The 21,460-nt window shown below is 40.9% G+C and overlaps 1 protein-coding gene across 2 annotated transcripts in view; it reads left to right on the top strand.

Annotated features, from left to right (window-relative positions):
- The window catches only part of LOC118409457 (myosin-11-like), a 38,443-nt gene that overhangs the window by 11,926 nt on the left and 5,057 nt on the right, over positions 1-21,460 (top strand). For both annotated transcript variants that reach the window (XM_035810491.1, XM_035810492.1), the window contains exons 2-33: positions 1,776-1,912; positions 2,185-2,656; positions 2,961-3,058; positions 3,632-3,776; positions 4,098-4,223; positions 4,713-4,838; positions 5,272-5,439; positions 5,889-6,014; positions 6,450-6,617; positions 7,082-7,153; positions 7,505-7,570; positions 7,986-8,147; positions 9,844-9,923; positions 10,642-10,735; positions 11,281-11,357; positions 11,623-11,686; positions 12,008-12,184; positions 12,741-12,817; positions 13,313-13,396; positions 13,717-13,751; positions 13,866-13,915; positions 14,519-14,585; positions 14,750-14,813; positions 15,251-15,307; positions 17,531-17,687; positions 18,295-18,336; positions 18,700-18,726; positions 19,532-19,663; positions 20,265-20,338; positions 20,576-20,665; positions 20,800-20,882; positions 21,240-21,430. In XM_035810491.1, the coding sequence (XP_035666384.1) occupies positions 1,776-1,912; positions 2,185-2,656; positions 2,961-3,058; positions 3,632-3,776; positions 4,098-4,223; positions 4,713-4,838; positions 5,272-5,439; positions 5,889-6,014; positions 6,450-6,617; positions 7,082-7,153; positions 7,505-7,570; positions 7,986-8,147; positions 9,844-9,923; positions 10,642-10,735; positions 11,281-11,357; positions 11,623-11,686; positions 12,008-12,184; positions 12,741-12,817; positions 13,313-13,396; positions 13,717-13,751; positions 13,866-13,915; positions 14,519-14,585; positions 14,750-14,813; positions 15,251-15,307; positions 17,531-17,687; positions 18,295-18,336; positions 18,700-18,726; positions 19,532-19,663; positions 20,265-20,338; positions 20,576-20,665; positions 20,800-20,882; positions 21,240-21,430 (3,588 nt within the window). The remainder of the gene's footprint in view (positions 1-1,775; positions 1,913-2,184; positions 2,657-2,960; positions 3,059-3,631; positions 3,777-4,097; positions 4,224-4,712; positions 4,839-5,271; positions 5,440-5,888; positions 6,015-6,449; positions 6,618-7,081; positions 7,154-7,504; positions 7,571-7,985; positions 8,148-9,843; positions 9,924-10,641; positions 10,736-11,280; positions 11,358-11,622; positions 11,687-12,007; positions 12,185-12,740; positions 12,818-13,312; positions 13,397-13,716; positions 13,752-13,865; positions 13,916-14,518; positions 14,586-14,749; positions 14,814-15,250; positions 15,308-17,530; positions 17,688-18,294; positions 18,337-18,699; positions 18,727-19,531; positions 19,664-20,264; positions 20,339-20,575; positions 20,666-20,799; positions 20,883-21,239; positions 21,431-21,460) is intronic.

Genomic DNA, 21,460 nt, shown 5'->3' with positions numbered 1-21,460 from the left:
GAAGGTACAGTCTGGGGCTTTGATTTCTATCACTATTTTCTGTACTAAAGTATACATCTGTATACAATTGGCATTTGAATATTCACCTAGAATATTGGCGGGGTCAGTTCTGAGAGGCTCCGAGATACACGATTACGGTAACAGTATAACAGCATGGTAATAGGGTTTGAAGAGGCTTTCGGGAGTTTGATGCCCATCATAATACTTCTGAGAAATATTAGTCTCCCAAAAGAGTAGAGGACCCGAAGCATTAAATGGGGACAGGACCAGGCTATACTGCAGAGAAGTCATTGTTAAAGAGAACTAGCGTTAGATAGGATTGGATACCAGAACCAGCTCCTGACAATTGTGCAATGGTTAAGTTAACCTACAGGTGTTCTTAGTTTCCTTGTTATGTGTGAACAGAAGAAACAGATAATGATGTCATTAGTACTCATTTATGCCAGGCTAATGAACACCTGTAGATAACAGTGTCAACCATTAAAATTGTTGAAATAGCGAGAAAGGAAGATAGCAAAGGATGAAGAGTATGGTACCAGTAGGATCTTTACGTTTGTTTAATTCTTTGACTGCACAATAATTTACCACTCAATTTGATCTCAATGTTTTGGGAAAGTCATGGGCTACTGACCTTAAGGCCACTTACACAGTCACTTAAAAATTGATACTCATTAATTCAAAGTAGTCAGTAATATGGGAGGCAGTGTGAAGAATTTACTATTATTACTGATAACAACAGCTTACAAAATATTTGGTTCACAAAGGTTGCTGCATTTTATCTGAGGTTGACGTTACAACCAGCTGCAATATATACAAAGTAAGGTAGGTAGGATAAGGTTGTGATTTTAAGCAGAGGATATTTGATACAATTGTATACTAGAGGGAAAGAGGTTAGGTAGGCAACAGGGTTGGACAAGTTTTCTAAAATTCACTTGTCCTATCGGGCAAGTACATAAACAAATTACTAGCCCGAAGTAACATTTCACTTGCCTGAAATCTTTTAGATAATTTAAAACAATTTTTTCTTTATATTTTCACTTTCAGTAATGAAATTCTTTTACTATTGGCTCTATTTTTCTGAGTTGAACAATGCTTGTAAAAAGTATCAAGTACATATGTATCAAAATATCACTTAACAAAAAATCTTACTTGCCCGATTGGTATTTTCACTTGCCTGGGACAATAGGGCTAGTGGACTTGTCCAACCCCGAGGCATTTTGTAGTTTTATTACTACCGGTAAGGTATAAAGGATCTGACTTGAAAACAGTCAGAACATTAGAGTGCCTCTATGATGCTCAAAAAGTCAACTTAAGTCATTTCACAGCAACTGACAAGTTCCTAACATTGAGTTCAAAGAAAGTTCATTTAGTTTTTGATCATAGCATTGGTTGTTCGGTCTCCCTGGCAAGTTATGACTATATTGTACACTGTCGGACAAGTCACCTTTATCCGTACACTCCCTGTGTGGCCACTTCAAACAGTGCAAATAGAGCTGAGTGGTCTGATAGCTTGTCAGCCACCAATGTTGAACCCACATGCAAACTAGTACAACAACAAAGCCTTCCTCTGATTGTACTGGTTATGAGTGTACTGTTTTAGGAAGTTCCACTCATTCAATGCCTAACTTGTATATGTTGACAACTAGACTGGAAGTTTTTTCGAAAAAGGTTTTACCTGAATATTTAGATAGAGATAGAGGTATTCTTTTCATTACCGATAGATGCGAAGTTTGCTGAACATGTTTCATGGTCTGTTTATTGATTATTGGTTCCAGACCCTTCTACAGCAGTCTCGGAACCAGGAGCTGGCTGATGCCATCCAGACGTCCCTGGACCTGGCGGGTCCGCGAGGAAACGGCAGCGAGGGGTCCCGCCCCCACTCTCCCACACACGACTCCGACAGTGGAATAAGGTACAACTGATATGGTTAAAAATTATTAAGAAAAAATTCATGTGTAAACTCAACCCGGACATGTTGTAAGGGATAGCATTCATCTTTTGAAAGGGACGTAGAACAGTGGTGGCAGGTGGTCCCACGTTGAAGGAGGTGCCTCAAGCAAGTGTTGGTTAGATAAAGTGTAGTTTTCTTTCATAATGTTGAATTTCACTTCAGGAAAATGAATTATTAAGATTTTTCATTCCCCTAGCTGTTGGAAGTAACATTACTTTGTGAAACCTTTGCAGCCACAGCCTGTCCATGTCTTCTCTGAAGACAAAGTCCCCCGTCATCGCCAGAGCTTTGTCCCTTCTCGGTGAAACATACGACCGAAGGAAAGAGGAGCTGGGCCGTCCCGTCCACAGAAGTCCGTCCTGGTCCAAACCTCACTCCTACAGCAAAAACAGACCTCAGAACTCCATCTACAGGGCACAGTCCCACGAGTCTCTACACAGGCCCCAGGACTCCCTGTTCAGAAGTCCCTCTCCAAGCAGACAGCAGTCCCAAGACTCTTCCTTCTACGCCACGCCAAGCGGGATGTCGCCGGAGAAGGTACTACAGGACAGTCTGCAGGAGAGCGAGTCCAGGAGGCTCAACCTGGTGGACAAACTGCGGGAGGCGCAGGAGACTCTGCAGCTGCAGACGGAGAGGCTAACCGAGGCTGAGGGGAAGCTAAGCGAGAGCAAGATGACCGTAGCTAACATGAAGTCTCACCAACAGGTAACTAAAGCATGTATGACTCATGCTACATCTGCTATTACCGCACGGTACAAGTTATTGGTTACAGAACTCTGCTGCCGCTTCTGTGAATGCTCTTTTTATAAAATGTATTTAAAAGATTGTGATTGAAATTTTGTAGATTTCATGAATTTTTCTTTAGTAGACGTAAGAAAATTGAAAAATTGTGCTCAAAGGATAACAAAACTGAATGCATTATATCAAAGTTGACTTAGGGATCGACGGACAATTTTACTTTCTTTCTGACTTGTCATAAACTTTTATAACTTTGTACACTTTGCTACAGCAACTGGAGTTCCGAGTGAACACGCTGGAGAAGGATAAGGCTGAGCTGGAGGCGACACAGATTGAAGGCATCCAGAGGAGGGATGAGCTTCATGACAGGTGGGTGGGGAACTGTGTTTACTGTACTTACACCCCATTGACATGTTAGCCCTCAAGGAGTGACGAAAATTTGACAGATCGCCCAACAGAGTTTATGGATTCTTTAACTATTTTCAATTGTTGTCTATTATCATATTTGAAGGGTTACATAAATCCAAATTTAGTTGCTCAACAGAGGCCTTAGAAGTCTCATCAGATGACTGCAATATAGTAGTGCATTTCTCACTGATAGGTTGTCGAAAATTAATCGTGAATGGTAAACATAATTTTATCCTTATATAGAGAGGACATAGAATATTACTGACTGCAACAAACTGAACAGTATAATATTATATAAGATATATCTTCAGCACCCTTCTTTATCAATTGCATGGCTTTTCTTCTTGTTCTTTGAATAAACCATTTGTTACCAATGATCATTTTTCATAATGGCAATAGTACAGCAATTTTTTCATAAAACCTTTAATTCCTATTACCATTAGCCATTCTTTAATGAAATGGAAGTCATGCAGTGATACACACCAGACATTTGCTTCTCAGCACAGCAACTTGTTCCTTGTTCCTATTTTACAGAATTGGTCAGCTGGATGCTGAACTGCATGGCTTACAGGCCTCCTACAGCACCTTACAGGCAGAGTACAGGCAGAGACAGGCCCTAGTGGACCAGACCAGTACTGCACTCAACATGATGGAGCAGGAAAACAACAACTTTCAGAAGGTTTGGGAGCAGGGATGATTATAGTAATCTCTAATCCTGTTTATAAGTCTAAACAACATGTGAGGGAAAGAAATATTTTCCGATAATGTAGGTAGAATTAATAAGGGATTCTCGTTTGTGTTGAAGATGTTTAAAGAATGAAAAGTTACCATGGAGTCCAGCCTTGTTTGCTTTAGTCCACCAGTGCCTCATCAGAATTTCTTGGACCCACCCTTGAGTCTGTGTTTCCATGTTTCTCATGGCTGTAACATAGTTAATGTATTTTCTCCCCCAGACCAAAGACACCACGTTTCTCACGGCTGTAACATGTTTTCTCCCCAGACCAAAGACACCATGGGTCGGGAGATGACTGCTCTGAAAGAGTCTCTCCAGCTGGCCAAGCTGCGGGCGGACAAGCTGGAGGCAGAGAAACAAGTCTCACAGCAGGAGGCGAACAGTCTTAGGGAGGTCTGAAAACTTTCCCACTGTTATTATACTTCATACTTGTATTTTGATGCAGATCTATAATTCTGTTAACAGAAGATAGACCGACAATGTTGTTTTCGATTTCACACTTCCGCCTTCTTCGTTTCTCTCCTCCATATCTCCTTCGTTTCTCTCCTCCATTCTCTCTCCAACCATGCGCTGTCAGCCTTGGGCATGTCTAAGGCTATTGCAGTGACTCCTTCACAAAACAATGCATTTAAAGTAAATCAATTTGGCCATGATTACTAGTATGTTAAGCACTGCAGACTTGCTGACTTAAATGTTATTGTATTGACAGTATTTGGGTATTCATCTTTGTCCTGTAGCTTGTAACTGGCTATCAGTAGTGGCATCCTCACCTCACCTCACCGGTCCAATCGCCTCACTGGCTGTAGTGGCATCCAGTCATCTTAAATAGATTTTGATACCCTTTCCACGATATAAGATTCCATGCCTGAACTTTTCCTACAGAAACAGCAAGCCTTGATCACACAGAACAGCGAGGTTACCCAGAAGCTGGCAGAAGTCACCACGTCATACGCACACCTGAAGGATGACTGGTCCAACATCGGAGATGAGTTCAGCAGGGTCAAGCAGGTAAGAATTTGACTGAGGAATTATCGCTCCTTAAAGGCATCTCAAGTCAACAAATACATATACTATGAATTAATCTATTTTTATGGGACTTAACTCCATGGCAGGAGGGGAAAGGAGGTATATGTGACATTTTATCTTCTTGGAAACAGATTTTTCTATAGTTGAAAAGACAAAGCTCACAGTATTTTTCAGTAAGAGGTCCCTGCAAAAATGTGAAAATAGAACCATTGCAAACATGTCAGGATTTATATCACGTAAAATATGAATACCATCATAACATGATACACAATACATTTTGAGAATTGAATTTTTGGAACATATAACTAGCATTGCAAAGGTCTGGACTCAGGCACAGGGGAATGGATGAATCTAGAATATTCTTATTGTCAACATAACACATAAGATATTATGATGGTATTTATCCCACCTCTAGGAGAGAGACAGCTTGTTTACCCGGACGACCAGACTAGAGGACGTGTTGGCCGATGCAAAGTCCAAACTAGCCAGCGTGACGGCAGAGAAGGACAGACTGTTTCAGGAGAAGATTGACCTTCATCAGAAGGTGCAGAAGATGACGGTGGACAAGGAACAGCTTCAGAAGGTTCGAGATCAAATGGGATTTGACTATGTCTCAATTTGTGTACCTTTTAGTTTTGTAAATTCAACAAGACTAGTATTAGATGTTTGCATCATCTAGTTCTACATCCTTATTGGAAAAATAATGTTTCAACTTTCTAAGACAATAAATGTGGTACAGAATGCACAGAAAGATACACTCAAACCTGTACAAGTAGGCACCTCTACATAAGGGCCACCTGGCCAGTGTGGCCATATTTTGGTGGTCACTTACTAGATAATCTATCTATTGACACAAGCACATAGACCTCTTAAACCTCTTAGAAGTTTTACTGGCCTCCAGAATGATTTTAGGGTAGTTTTGACTGCAAGAAAGTTTATTGGTCCAATCTTTGAGTCTTTTATCTCACTGTTAATTCTTTGTTTTCCTTTACTGAAGGAATGTAATATCATGTTAATTGATGTTTCACTTAGGCCAAACATGCGGTAGAAGAACAGTGTACAGAGCTACACGTGGACCTGGCACAGGCCAAGCTGTCTGCAGACAAGAACAACCAGGAGAAACTCCGGGTAGAACAGGAGCTCAATGCTGTCAAAAAGGTAACATCTAGAGCTGTTGGCTTATGATTTATATGTCATGAATATAATTTATGTCTTTGTTTCACTTTGGGCTTTGATTTTTTTTGTAGGGGACTTGAATCCTTACAAACTCTACAATACTGTACATTTTTGTGGTTCTGACATAGCCTGTGTTTTACACATAGCCATAGTCAAACTGTGTACGATTACATCTCACCTCACCTCACCTCACCTAACCTCACCTAACCGGTCCCATAGCCTCACCGCTTGTAGGGGTAGCAATGCCATCAATTACAATCATTACATCTGCAACATACATATTAAAGCATCCAAAATGGCATTATTGTTGAACTCACTACACTCTCGGTAATGAATTCCCTAGACTGAAAAAGGCTGTCACTTGTTAGATAGAAAATCAATAAATAAAACTCTAAAAACCATTTGTGCCCCCCACAGGTGAGTGAAGACCTGTCCAGCGAGCTGTCGATGGTCAAGCACAACTTGGAGAAGGCCCAAGAGCTGAACAAACAGCTAGAGAACAGCAAACGCCTGGCAGCACAACAGCAGTTGATGTTGGAGGGGGAGCTGAAGAGGGTCACACAGGACAAGGACCTACTGAACAAGGTATGTAGTGCTGCTGATAGACTAAAGAGGAGTCTCTAGTACATCCTTCATTATGTTGTGTCAACATGGCTCAGGTTTAACCTGTCTTTTTGAGGTCCAAGACACTACATTTCATTCACAACATGACCACCACTTCAGAGAGTTGTGATTACAAATGTTAGTGCTGGTTACGACGAGTACTATATCTCTAGTTCCCTCATCATAACCTGATTATTTCCAGTGATTCTAAGTTGAGACCTTCTGGGTGGAGTGTTCGAAGCTGATTATCCATGATTGTGTAATCACTCCAGAGAGCATGGCTACAACTAAATAGGGAACGACTTGACCCCTAACTACAACTAGAATGATTTCATCTCACAATGTGTGTGACCTAATTCACATAACATATCTCAAGTGGCCCTGAATAAATAGATCTTTTATGATTCTGTCATCTACTGAGTTTCTTCACGTGCTTTTCACTGTAGTCTTTTGAGAGGTTGAAGAAGGAGCAAGAGACAGACAGAGAAAGGTGGGATGAGCAGCAAAGGAACCTCAGGGTAAGTGAATGGAGAGAGCACATTTTGTAGAGAAATAGACATGACACTGACAGTCATATTAACGGAAGGCCGGGCCACTAATTTATGGAAGATGTGTAGTTTTTGGTCTGTTTGTGTTTTTCCAGTAGCATTTTTCTGTACGCTTACCACTATGATCATCATCATCGTTATGATGAGAGTGATCAATGGACAAATGTAATGTTAATCCAAGGAGGTTAAAAAAGACACCTCCTTGGTTAATCAAAACCTTATTTTCATAATTGATGTCAACACTAAAATTAGCTACATGAAATAAAACATACTAGGAGAAACTTTGATGAGCCTGTTTTTGTTCATGCTTGTTTTGTTTAGGAAACATTACAGGAGCTGAGAGACAACAAACAACAGCTGGACACAAGAACAAGGGAGCTTGAGAAGGTGGGTGTGATTGCAGCAGTCTGAGAAATCATCGTACTCATTGTAACATAAGACAAAAACATAGAGTACTTTTTGGCCAACAAACATGTACATATGTATACATGTTGTATGTATGTATGTAGATAAAATAGCCTTTTATAAGGCCGTAGGGGCAGTAGGTTGTTATCCACAGTGTGTAGGGCAGGCTATTGGAGGGCTCTCACCTTCTACCACTTTTACCTCACGAACCAAAGTCAGGTAACCATTTTTACACCTGGATGGAGTAAAGAAAGTCACGTTAAGTGCCTCTCTTAAGGGCATAAGATTGCTAGTATGACAGGATTCAAACCCAGGACAGGATCTCTGATTTCTAGACCAAACACCCTGCATGATCCCACAAATGTATAAAAGTTGACAATGCAAATTGCCTTTTCAGAAACTGTCCCTTGCAAATGAGGAGCACCAGTACACCATGGGCCAGGTGCAGGCGGAGTGTGCGGAGTGGAGAGACACGTGCGAGCGGCTGACGGGCATGTTTGAGAGGAAGGAGGACGAGGCGCGGAATCTGCAGCAAAAGTTACAGGACATTCAGGAGAAGGTAGGGAGGACTTATAGAGGACATGTTGCTGCAGTACTGCACTGTGTTGCTAGGTGGCTCTTTTGGACCTATCACTATCATGTCCTTAAGCCCAATCCCATAGCAGAAATCCTGCAGCAAAAGTTACAGGACATACAGAAGAAGGTAGGGAGGACTTGGAAGATGCGTTCAGGGTTGCACAGGTTTTCTAGAGTTCATTACCTTAAAAAAATTGCTTGCCCGAAGCAACGTTTTGCTTGCAGCAAAAGCTACAGGACATTCAGGAGAAGGTAAGGAAGACTTAGAAGACATGTTGCTGCAGTACTTCACTGTGTTGCTAGATGGCTCTTTTGGACCCATCACTAGCATGTCCTTAAGCCCAATTGCATAGCAGAAATCTGCAGCAAAAGTTACAGGACATACAGGAGAAGGTAGGGAGGATTGAAAGGAGGTGTTCAGGGTTGCACAAGTTTGCTACAATTCACTACATAAAAAATTTGCTTGCAGCAAAAGTTACAGGACATACAGGAGATGGTAGGGAGGATTGAAAAGAGGTGTTCAGGGTTGCACAAATTTTCTAAAGTTCACTACACAAAACTTTGCCTGCCCAAACCAACGTTTTGCTTGCAGCAAAAGTTACAGGACATACAGGAGAAGATAGGGAGGACTGAGAAGACGGGTTCAGGGTTGCACAAGTTTTCGAAAATTCACCACATAAAAAATTTGCTTGCCCGAACTATCATGTCCTTAAGCCCGATCCCATAGCAGAAATCTGCAGCAAAAGTTGCAGGACATACAGGAGAAGGTAGGGAGGACTGAGAGGACGTGTTGCTGCAGTAATTCACTGTGTTGCAAGATGGCACTTCTGAACCCGTCACTATCATGTCCTTAAGTCCAATCCCATAGTCCAGTCCACCTTCATCAAAACGTAAAAATGAAAACCCAGAAATGCAGATCTTTAACAGACATGCAGCCTGTCTCATTAGTGGAACTGATAATTACCATGCTATCATTGGCTGCATAGCTAATTGTGATGGACAGCCAGGATCGGTCTTTTACTTTAAAAACACAGAAACACCTTAGTAAAGTAGGGAACCAAAACTATGGATGTGGAGCAGGCAAGCTGATGGTCCTGTCCTTGGTGCTGAAAACAAAATTGCACTGCGGGTCAATTAGTGCTGAAGGGCTTTCCATTGGAAGTCCCTTGTTGCACATCTTGTTAGCTGTAGTTCTGCATGAAGGAAATGGTGTGTGATATGAGGTACTGTTCTTTGGTAAACATTGGTGACCCTTTGAACATAGTTTTTTCTGAACACAGACTTATTATTCTACTATACAAATGTTTTAACAGTCTGTCTGCTGTTTTTGTCAATGCAAAAATAATATTTGTGCTGAAAGTGCTAAGTGAAGTGTAGTCAGTACACAAGATTGATAAATAAATGAATAAAGTGCACACAAAATGTGACCTGTGGAACATAATTGTTCTGACAATTTGTTCTTGGACATCAGCGTTACTACTGCTTTGTGACCAAACGGCAAGGATGCAGTCCCAAATCCGACTGTAATGTCCTTGCAACATTTTGACTACATCCCTGCCAAGAAGAGAGCAGACAGACTGTCAACTGGCTGAGTAGCATGTTATGTACACAGGAAAACTATGTTCAATTGATTCACCGACATGCAAAAACTATTTACCTCTTGGTGACCCTTGTTTCAGAACTCTGCCCTGAGAATGGAGCAGCAGCTGAGGACCATGAAGGAGGCAGAGCTGACGGAAGCCCAGCAGGAGATGGACAGGTGAGCAAGCATGATGGGTAAAAGTCTCTGACATGGTAGCAAGCTAGCCTTAAATCAACCTTCTAGCTAGAGCTGTGTACCTCCTAAGTAAATTTTAGGTACAGGTACTAGTACATTGGCTTAGGTACAGGTTAAGACCTGCATCTGTACCTGGACTACTTGTTCAAATAATGGTCGATTTTAGATGATGACAAAAGCATGTTTGAACTGATACCTACAGAGTTAAATTGCACTAGACACAAGCCAATTGCATAGGAGCTATAATTCCTCAACACCACCAATTGGTACACAGCTCTACTTCTAGCAGCCCTTCTACTGGTTAGGCCTCTGGAAACTTGATACCCAACAGGGAAAATTGGGAACATCCTAGTTGACTTATCCATATGTGCTAACTAACTGTCTTTTTAAATGTATAGTCAGACTGAGAACTGTCCTTTACCATGGTGATAGAGGTGTGGTCACTGGTTTCCATGGTGACAAAACAGAGAATCCTGAGCTATTGATAATTCTAGGAATTTAACGGGCTCCCTTATGTTAGATGTGTACGGCCACAAGCTCTCAAGGAGGAGGTCCTAAGCAGCAAGAGATTGTGTAGCATAGACTTTTCAGCTAATAGCTTTTTTTCCCATTCCAACAAGTATAGACTACAGTACTATAATATAGCTATTTGATGGTAACAATATTGCACAAACTGACATGAAGCACCTGTGTTGCACAGGCTGGGTGAAGAGAAGCAGAGACTGCAGCAGGAGAATGCGGAGAACCAGCAGGTCATCAGGCTGTTAGAGATGCAGAAAAACATCCTCACTAAGGTAGACACCACCATGCATAACACCCACAATCTATGCCTGGTCCTTCGTAAAATATCAGGTTCCTTTCTAATTTGTGTATTACAACCAGGCCTTATGTAGGCACAAGCAATATTTGTGGGTTTCTAAAGAACAGCGTTTAAGTTAAGAAATGAATCCTTTCAGTCCAAGCTTTTGTTATGGTGGTTCATACCAGTCATTTTTCACCAACAAATAGTGTATTTTGCTAATACTCTGTATTATGTAGCCAATTGTATCTATATTTTGTGTGAGCAAAGGGTTATTTGGTATACTAGTCCAAACTTTAGATGGTTTTACTTCATGCCTACTTCATCTACTCAGCAAATAGTTTCATCAGATTGATGAAACTAGATGACAAAGGTCTCACAAGCAAAGAGATAATCCTTTGACTTGTTCTAGCCGCAATGAGGAAGGTGACAGACACGTCACCAACATGTCGCTAGGTACTAGGTGTGAACATCTGGTTATGTGTACACAGAATGCTATTATCTCCTGATGCTATACCCATACATACAATGTTTCTCCAGCCCCAGCCAGGCTCAGAGCCTTATGAGCAGCTCCAGGCAGAGGTGGACAGGATGAAGGCAGAACTGACACTGAACCAGTGGGTTTCTTTCTCTTGTAGTTGAGAGTATTTTCTAGTATCTGGTCTTTCTGTTAGAAAAGTCAAGTTAACAGGTACAATTTTCTTTGTTTGTCTCTTGTTCTTGAATAATATACAATGTATTGTATAATGAATACAATATAGAAACACCATGAGGTCAATTTTGAATCCCTTTAGCTATTATCGTGTAAGTTTGTTTCAGCATCTGCTTTGCTGATTGTAGTCAAAATGCAATATTTTGATTTTTTGTCTTTTTTTCCTTTAGGGACAAACTAGAAGAGCTACAGCGAGATAGGACTCAGCTGATACAACAGATAGAAGAGTTAATGGTCTGTGTATTTATTTACACCTTGTCTTCTTGAAGAATAGTTTTAGAATTCAGGGAAATGCTTTATGTTTGCATGTTATAAAGCAGTCAAATGGTTCTTCCCTTTCCATAATCTATAATTCCTTTAGAATAATAACCTTGCTTGAAAGCAAAATGTGACACATTCACACAGCCTCTTTCCTGAATGCTTCAAATAGAAATTGTAGTTTGTGAGAACTTTGATTGTGCAAGGGAATTTTAACAAATGAAATAGTCAAAATAATGTATTTTTTCTGTGGCCTCAAGTGACCAAATTCACTGATAATATTACTGGTCTACTCAGGCGGAAAAAGACTCCAGCCTGTCCATGGATCGCACCAAGATGTCGGAGATCCTGATCAACCACCCGACCATCCGCACAGCCGAGCTGGACGAGCGCTGCCAGGCTCTGGAGAGGGAGAGGCTGAACCTGCAGGGGGTCAACGATGACATCAAACATCAGCTCACCAGGCTGGAGAAGGTCTGTACTTGGCTGCCATGTCTGTGGACTATTCCATCACTGTATGTTTCCATGAGATTCTATACCCAGCAATGTGTAGAGGTATTGCATTATGAATTGCATGCCAGAATTGATATGTTTTAACCATTCACTTTGTTACAGAACCAACAACAACTTCTCTGCTAAAATTCTAGGATGCCCAGTCGTCTGCAATGCTGGTAGCAGACTGCTCCTATTGTGAAATTTGTCTTATGCAGAAGCTTTCCAGTTTTCAATCATAGAGTGTAAAGCAACGTGCATTTTATTTGCCATACAGAAAGCATAATCCACATAATGCATTCTAAGTTTTAGGTATGTTTTCTGTATGCCTTTTATCTATACAAGAACAATGTATGCACTAGATGTGATATTTTCCTGGATATTTTTCCATTGTGTGATTTTTCTCATGTATATAGAGAAGAACATGTATGACTTAAATGGCAAGCTTTATTGAAGGAAGGCTTGTGATTGACATTGTTAGGACAAGTCAAAAATCAGACTTGTCATGCATACCCTGTGGTTTTTGCTGTCTCGCTAGGAGAATGAGGTATTGCGGCAGAGGCTGTCTGCCGCCGATTCTCCCAGTGGAACAGACACCAACCCAGCCTTGTTACAGTAAGTCCACCTGAGTGTGTGGAGTGTTACAGTAAGTCCACCTGAGTGTGTGGAGTGTTACAGTAAGTCCACCTGAGTGTGTGGAGTGCACGGCAACAGCTGTACTAACATGTGCCGATCATCACTAATCATGCCGGAAATGTTTTGATTCAAGGACATCGTGTGGTGATTTGATTGACATTAAATTGCATTCTGTGCTGCATGCTTGGTGGCATGATACTTGATGACGTCAATTGATGGTCAAAATTCCTCCAGCTTGCATGCGCTGTTGTTTCTTTGTGATTATCAAAAAGTTATACAATAGTAGGATCAAGGTGTGGTGTTTCATTTGGTGGATAAAGTTTGAAAAGCCTCTCAATGTCTTTTCACTTCTAAAAGAGGCAGCATTATGTAGCGATGTTTTCTGTTCATCAGTCTTTGGTATGTGCATGTCCTTTATCACAAGACTTCACAACTTGTTGCAGTGGTTCTGACAATCATGCCCATGATCCTCAGGTTGCAGCGAGAAAACGAGAGATTTCAGGAAGATTACAGGCGCTTGAAGGCCTCATACAATGAGCTAGAGAACAGACACCTCAGGTGGGTAGATTGGTCAGGCCAACTTTGGTTTAGATTACTGAGTGATCGACCATTAAAGCAACCAAATTGGATTTGTGTGTGGCCTTGGTTTCATGATTAGAATAAGATGCATGATGCAAAAGTATGATTTACAAGACAAGGAAACACGAGAAAGATAAAAAGAAATTGTTGTCTGTCTTCAAAATTGTTTGGGTGCTCAGCAGTCACAGTAGAAATGGTGTCAGCATACTGTATGAACTCTTTTCCCTCCTTTGGAATTTAGTACTGCACACAATGAAATCCCACAATAACTTATCATTGAATTTGCATTTTTTTTTCAGATTAATATCCAGTCCAGAGAGTCCAGGAGATAGAAGTGAGTATTTGAAAAGTTTTATGTAATGATAGACTTCTCATTTGTAGTTTCAGTCAATTTCTCTATGTCTTATGTTTCATCATATTGAGATGTTTTTGGTAAAATTTATTTCAGGTGACGACTCAAAACAGATGAAGAAAGAAATAACGAGATTAGAGAGCCAGGTGTGTGTTTTAACCATCGAAAGGCTGTCAGAAAGGAGAAGACCAGTCTTTTTGAGAAATTCAGCACCAAGCACAGATTCAGATCTTGTTTAAAAATGCCTTAAAAATTCAGCAGGAAGGACAGGGCCAGTGTTTTTTTTAGTAATTCATGTCCAAGTAAAGGGCCAGAGATTTGAATGAGAGATTCATCTCAGGGTCAGAACCTACTATAAAAATTCAGCACCGAGGACAGGGTCAATTTTTTTTGTTAGAGCTTCAGCATGAAGGATGGGGCAAGAGTTTCTGTTAGAAATTCAGCAGCAAGGACAGGTCTAGAGCCTATTATGAGAAAATTAGCGCCAGGGACGGTGATAGAACTTCTCATAAGAAATTCAGCACTGAGTACAGGACCAGAGTCTTATGAGATTTTCAGCACCATGGACAGGGCTAAACATATCATGAGAAATTCGGTATTGTGAGAAATTCAGCACCAAGGACAGGGTCAGGTTTGAAATTGGTGGTATGGATGTCAGAGACAGAACCAGAAGAGTAGCATTTACAAAATAAGCATCAAAGTCAGATTCCCTAGTTTCTCTGTTTCAAATACTGTTGATCTTTTCCCAGGTGTCTCTACAGAGAGGCCAGATAGTATTGCTAGAAAACTCCAAGAGAAGGCTAGAGGACCAAAACAGTAAGTCTATCAAAAATATATTCATTCGCTACTTTGTAGCACATTTTGTTTGTGTCAACTTGCTTCAACATCTGATTTGTTTTTCTGTATTGAAATTTTTTGAACTGATGATATTTCCTTGGCATTTGTGACTGCTTCATCAGTTGAAAATCAACCTATTTCAGAAAAACTAGAGGCAAAGGTGCAGGAGCTAGAGGAAAGAGAATACAACGAATCCTTCCCGGGAAAGTGAGTCATTCTAGCTCATCTCAAGTTTATAATACCTATGCTCAGGAAACTATGCATAGTTGTTTGTTTGTTTATTTGTTTGTGCCTGTATTTCACCTTGAATACTTTCATTTGGGAAAAAGGAGATTTCTCATAAAGAATTAACAACATGTAGATGTAGTGACAAGAGGTAATTGTGACATCCCCACTTTTTAAGTATTGAGTGCCTTTTACATAAAGAATACAGTTCTGCAATAGTCACAAGAAAGCAAAACTATCATTTTGTATGTCTGTCTGCAGTAAGCACATAATCAAACTGATATTTACAATACAACTTGTCATGGTTGTGTCTTCTTGAGAATCGCCATGTATATAATATTATCATAAATGTAAGCTTTTTGGTTATTGCTTGATACTAAACCTGTATCATTTGTAATGAGTCCTTCTTTATGACGTAGAAGTATACAGGAAGGGAGTAGCCAGAGAACACACAGCCGCTCCAGTGGAGATGGAAGGTGAGCCCTGTCTACCTGCTTCTTCTGTAAAGCCTCTTTAGCTGTTCTCAAAATGAGAAAGAATTGACACTATTTTTGCTGCTGTAGAATTATGTCCCTAGGCCACAGCAAGTAAATTTTAGAGACAACATCCACTGACTCAAAATCTAATGCACAAAGCATGAAGAACTAGGTTTCTGATAGGCAAAAAGAAACTAGGGATCTAAATTTTCAATCTAGAGACCTTAGGCATTGCAACAAGAATTGAAGAGACAAAATATGATATTGCAGATAACAGACATTTTCTTGTCATGTTGGCTGGAACAAAAGTTGTTTTTTTTTCCTAAATCTGGCAAAAATCAATGTACACAGGTAGTGGTGCGTACCGGTTCGCCGAACCGGACTTGGACTTGCTATAACTTTCGGTTCAAGTCCGGTTAAAACCGGAACGTCGAAAACCGGTTTTCTGGAAAACCGGAAATCTCTTTCTTGTTGTATACTATTAGTATCATCTAAAAACAACGATAGATACCTGTGTAACTTTATTAATCGCAGCCAACGGGCCAGAAAATAACGTATTTCTGCGAAAATGAATTGTCCTACCGGGCTACCGCCATAAGCGGGCCAAGCACATGGTCGCGCCACGGGAACCTTCTTTCAAAATCCGGCAACGCGGCAAAAATGACAGGTTCACTTTAGCAATATTACCCATGAAAATAAAGTATGTGGATTTGTTTATCTCCTGGTATGGGTTTTAAGTCCCATATCTTCTGAAAATGAAGAAACTTTCCGAGATAAACAAGCTAAAACAAATCTCCGGCGACTGTTGACATTTGCCGCTTGCCGGGATACTTCACTGAAAGCATGGGTGAGCAGCTTGTTAAAAAGAAACACCGACACGTTTTATTAAAAAAAAGTTGAAGTTCATAAACTATTTTATACCTCCTGTCTTTATCTTTGTAACGAATTAAGTTACAATTAATTTGTAAGGTTGAATGTAGAGTATAAAAACACCGCACGCATCAGTTCTACCCACATTACAGTAGGCTATCCTATTGACCCCTATGACCTCGCAAGCGCCATTTCGAAATTTCGGCCGTCAAAAAACAAGCGGAAAAGGTCGGATTTTGCCGTGATTTCCCGATAGTTTTCATTAAAAGTCGATGTTTCTACAACTTTGAAAATGATGCAGTCGTCTTTGGCAATATTTTGATAGCATGCGGCCCGGTCGAATGTGGTTGCGGGCGCCGGAGACGCAAATTACGTGTCGCCTAGAGAAAGTCGCTTTATGCTTGTGTCTATATGGGAAAATTAGCGACCGTCAAAAACCGGACTTATAAGTCCGGACCTGAACCGGAATCTTTGGACTCGAGTCCGGACCTGAACCGGAACGTGAGCTTCGGTACGCACCACTATACACAGGGATGTAATCCATAAAATCTACTTGGCACTGCCTTGTGCTGGTACATTTGTATTGTGAGTTTGTGATTTTTTTCCAGCTACCTGATGTGTGTTTCCATATCAGTGGCACTGCAGATGAGAAGATAGTGCTGACAGAGAGGCTGAAAGGGTTAAAGTTTCTAACTACCCGATGTGTGTTTCCATAGCAGTGGTGTTGCAGACGAGGAGAGGACAGTGCTGACAGAGAGGCTGAAGGGGTTAAAGTTTCTAACTACCCGATGTGTGTTTCCATAGCAGTGGTGTTGCAGACGAGGAGAGGACAGTGCTGACAGAGAGGCTGAAAGGGTTAAAGTTTCTAACTACCCGATGTGTGTTTCCATAGCAGTGGTGTTGCAGACGAGGAGAGGACAGTGCTGACAGAGAGGCTGAAGGGGTTAAAGTTTCTAACTACCCGATGTGTGTTTCCATAGCAGTGGTGTTGCAGACGAGGAGAGGACAGTGCTGACAGAGAGGCTGAAGGGGTTAAAGTTTCTAACTACCCGATGTGTGTTTCCATAGCAGTGGTGTTGCAGACGAGGAGAGGACAGTGCTGACAGAGAGGCTGAAGGGGTTAAAGTTTCTAACTACCTGATGTGTGTTTCTAAGTACCTGGTGTGTGTTTCCATAGCAGTGGTGCTGCAGAGGAGGAGAGGACAGTGCTGATAGAGAGGCTGAAAGGGTTAAAGTTTCTAACTACCTGGTGTGTGTTTCCATAGCAGTGGTGCTGCAGAGGAGGAGAGGACAGTGCTGATAGAGAGGCTGAAAGGGTTAAAGTTTCTAACTACCCGATGTGTGTTTCCATAGCAGTGGTGCTGCAGACGAGGAGAGGACAGTGCTAATAGAGAGGCTGAAGGGGGAAAAGGAGAAGTTCCGTCGTGAGGTGGAGTCCCTGTCCTCACAGCTGAAGGATGCTGAGACCATCCAGGACAAACAGGAGAAAGTCATCAAGAGCATGAAGGAGGTATGATGCATACTAGTACTTTGTATAACCTTATTACCTCTTCATATGGAGGTTTTGTTCTCGACATGTCTGTCTGTTGTACTGGCTTGTGTTCATAGTTATTCAATGCTAGTTCGCCTTTGTCCATGGGGTAAGCTACATAGTGTTAATGGATGTCAAGTTGACGGGTTGTGTTTTCAAACTGCACTATTTTAAGAATATTGCAATATGAAAACTTCATATCCCTATATACCCTGTTTTTAAGTACAACAGATATAGGTTACCCCATGGATTAAGGTGAACTAGCCTTAAATGCGCTGTCAGTAGAGTGGTAGGAAGTGAATGGGAAGATGATGTTACCACAAATGTTAGCAATGCAGAAGTAACAAAAAGAAACATCAGACATAAGGGAATGGGGTCGATGGAAGAGAAAACTTATTCACTGGCATAGGGAGGTATTGTTTTTGGTCTGTATGCATTTGTACAGTTCTATATCATTTCAGTCACATTCATAGTAAAGTAATGTTAATCAGAAAATTATTTTCATCATCAGTGATCTACAATCAAACAAGACACGAAGCATATGAGAGACCAATTTGAAAATGATTGACATATTGGTGTTTTGTAGGAACTTGAAGATGAGAAGATGCGCAAGCCCAAAAAGATAAGGGTAAGTCTTTATTTTGATGTCATAACTACACGTGAAACTTTCCCTTTTCCCCTCAGTAGAACTATATAATAATGTGATGTAATAGTGAATTATATTGTAACAAAATGCACAATGTAGGAACGCGTTTATTTTAATATAGCAAAGTTTCATTAAGTTGGATATGGCTATTTCTCATACATTTTTTCTCTTAATGCTTGCTTTATCCCATCAAATACTTTTTATAATTTATCCGGTTAGAAGCCTTTTTACGATTCTTTACTCCTTTTCCTTACTTTATTATTCATATTATGATTTAATTTGATTTGATTTGATTTGACCAATCAGAAATCCAATAGACATTGCTTTTCCCTTTCTCTGCAATAGTTCTTGGACGAGTTGCAACCAGCACAGGTAAAGGCCGTAGCAAAACATGTATGGTGTAATGGTAGTAAGGCTAAGGGGACTTGGTCTATTCTTTAATGCTAGAAATGTATGGTAAAACAAAGACCCCCAGGTATATGCAGTTAGGAAACAAGGGAGATACTTGATACTACAATGCGCATCACGTTTGCATGCTAGACTATTCCTTGCATGCATTCTATGTCGAACACTTCTATTTCAGAAGAATTGTTTCTAACTCTTGCAACTAACTCTGCATGAAATGGTAGACTTGCATGGTTATATCAGACAGAGAGATAAGATTGAAAGAGTTATGAAACATATTCCTTGGTGACCTCATGAAGTTCTTTTGATAGGGCTTAATTTACCATTACATTGAGACTGCCATACTTAAATCATACTGAGTCCTTTCTGACAAATAATGTACTACTACCCTATCCTCTGGTGGAGTGCAGTCGAACCTGCCCAAGGAGACCACTCAAAGGACCAACAAAATCTGGTTATGGCGCGGTCACATGAGGCATAGGTCATCATTTTGATGCCAAAGAATTTCCAAGCAAGCTGTGAGAGAACCAGCCGAAGATAAGGATCTAAGTTTCAATTGTACAACAATTGCACTGCATATGTGGCTGAGCCCTAATGTGAATGAGTGGTCAAGACAGGACTCTTAATGCCTGCTTATGCCAGGTATCTAAGTGACTACCAAAACATTGGCCAGGTGGTCCTTATCCAGAGGTGGTCTCATTGCACAGGTTTGACTGCAGCTCCCCCTACCCTATTAAACATTGTTCCCTGACTGATGTGTTCTGTGTTGCAGGAGTCGATGGATGAGGTGGGTGCAGAACTGCTGCACGTCCGAGGGGAGCTACAGAAGGTGTGGGACATGATCCACGTCAAGGATGGGGAAATAGAGCAGCACAGCAGACACCTGGAGGAGGCACGAGCAAAGGTAAGGCTGGGGAGGACTCAAATCTGTGTAATACAAACTCTGCTGTCCAGGGCAGAGTAACAGTACAGAAGGGGGAGCTACAGAAGGTGTGGGACATGATCCACGTCAAGGATGGGGAGATAGAGCAGCACAGCAAACACCTGGAGGAGGCACGGGCAAAGGTAGGGCTGGGGAGGACTAGTCTGTGTAACACAAACTCTGCTGTCCAGAGGAACAGTCCCCCCCCCCCCCCCAGGAGGTTGGCCGGGTGTTGTTTGGTGGGCTGCTATAAGCGAGTTTTAATCAGGCTAGAGGAGGACCAATGGCTCCAAAAAGTCGTCATATCTTCAATAGAATAGGTTCATTATTGTATAATCTTGTTATTCAGAAATGTTTGATCGAATGAACTAGTTCTGGCTTCTGGATACATTTCAATGCAAAGTATACGCCATGCATGCAAAGTACGTTGAATAATTTGATGCATGTGATACAAGTAGAAGCCAGGATAACCGAGAATATCAGAACACGTATCAAATGTAATCAGGGGTCATGTATGACATAATGTAAGATATCACCCTGTCCAGAACATTCTGTATCTTAGATTCTAAAATTCTTGTTACAGCTAGCAGAGGTGCAGCTAGACAAGGACAGATTGCAGCAGAAAGTAGACAGCCTACAGAGACAAGTCCTCAGCAAGTGAGTAACTCATAGATGTGTTATTTCATATACTGTGATGGCAATATGGAGGTAGATCCTGTGCTTAATGCATTATCAAAAATGTTGTGTGTCAAAAAGCAAATGAAAGGTGTGCTAATCATTCAAAATGAAGTCACTACTATTGATTGTGATAACCTGGTCGTTGTGGAAAAGCTTAAATCACAGGGTAAATTGTATGATGACTGACTCTCATTTTCTGAAAATTCTCTTTTGAAGGGAGGAAACCATCACAGAACTAAGAAATGAAAAGAACAGCTTACAGGGGCAACGTAGAGGCTCAGGAACATTAGCAGAGAAACTGGAATGGTGAGTATTCATATTTTTGCTTTTGAAATGATTGTTATTCTACTGTTATTTAACTGGCAATTGGTTATGTCTGACCAAACCAAATTCACAGAACATCAGGAGTTAATGTAATAACGTCATGTCCTCTCTTCCAGTCTGGAAACTGAGAATCAAACATTAAAGGACAAGTGCCATGACCTTGGAAGGACGATTGCTGAGTTAGAAGTCGCTAACAAAGGTAACGTTAATTCTTTCATTCTTACTTCATATTGTAAGCTTGTTTTTCCTTTATTATAGCCTGAACAAGAAGATTCTTTGTTCACAGCCAATTCAAACAATGTTTCGGTGACTATTTATCACCTTCTTGCCTCGAGGAAGGTACAAGTGACAGAATGTCACGGAAACATCAATTGAACAAAACACTTGGCTGTTATATGAAGAATCTTGTTATTCAATGACTTACCAACCTGTTGAAATTTTTCACAGATTCATCATAACCTTTTGCGATAGTAAACTGCATTTTGCCCAACAATTTGTATCATTCAAACAGTATTCTTTCGTCAAAAAGAAAATTTCCCTCAATTTCTGCTTCCAGATCTTTCAAGAAAGTTTGAGACAGTGTCCAAAGACAAAGCTAGTGCAGACAAGGAGATCAGCAGCTTGAGAAGTAGTATAGCAGAAGGAAGCGGTTCCGATGATGAGAGGAGGCGGCTGGGGGTGGAGTGTACACGGCTGACTGATGAGTTGGACATCAGTGCCCTTGAGTTGGAGGAGAAGACAAAACAGGTACATTATTTTAGCTGTACTGTAGATTCG

Source organism: Branchiostoma floridae, chromosome 2 (assembly GCF_000003815.2).
Source record: "Branchiostoma floridae strain S238N-H82 chromosome 2, Bfl_VNyyK, whole genome shotgun sequence".
In the NCBI taxonomy this organism is placed as follows: domain Eukaryota; kingdom Metazoa; phylum Chordata; class Leptocardii; order Amphioxiformes; family Branchiostomatidae; genus Branchiostoma; species Branchiostoma floridae.
Note: the sequence above shows the minus strand (reverse complement) of the source record. Positions and strands in the feature narration are given on the sequence as shown.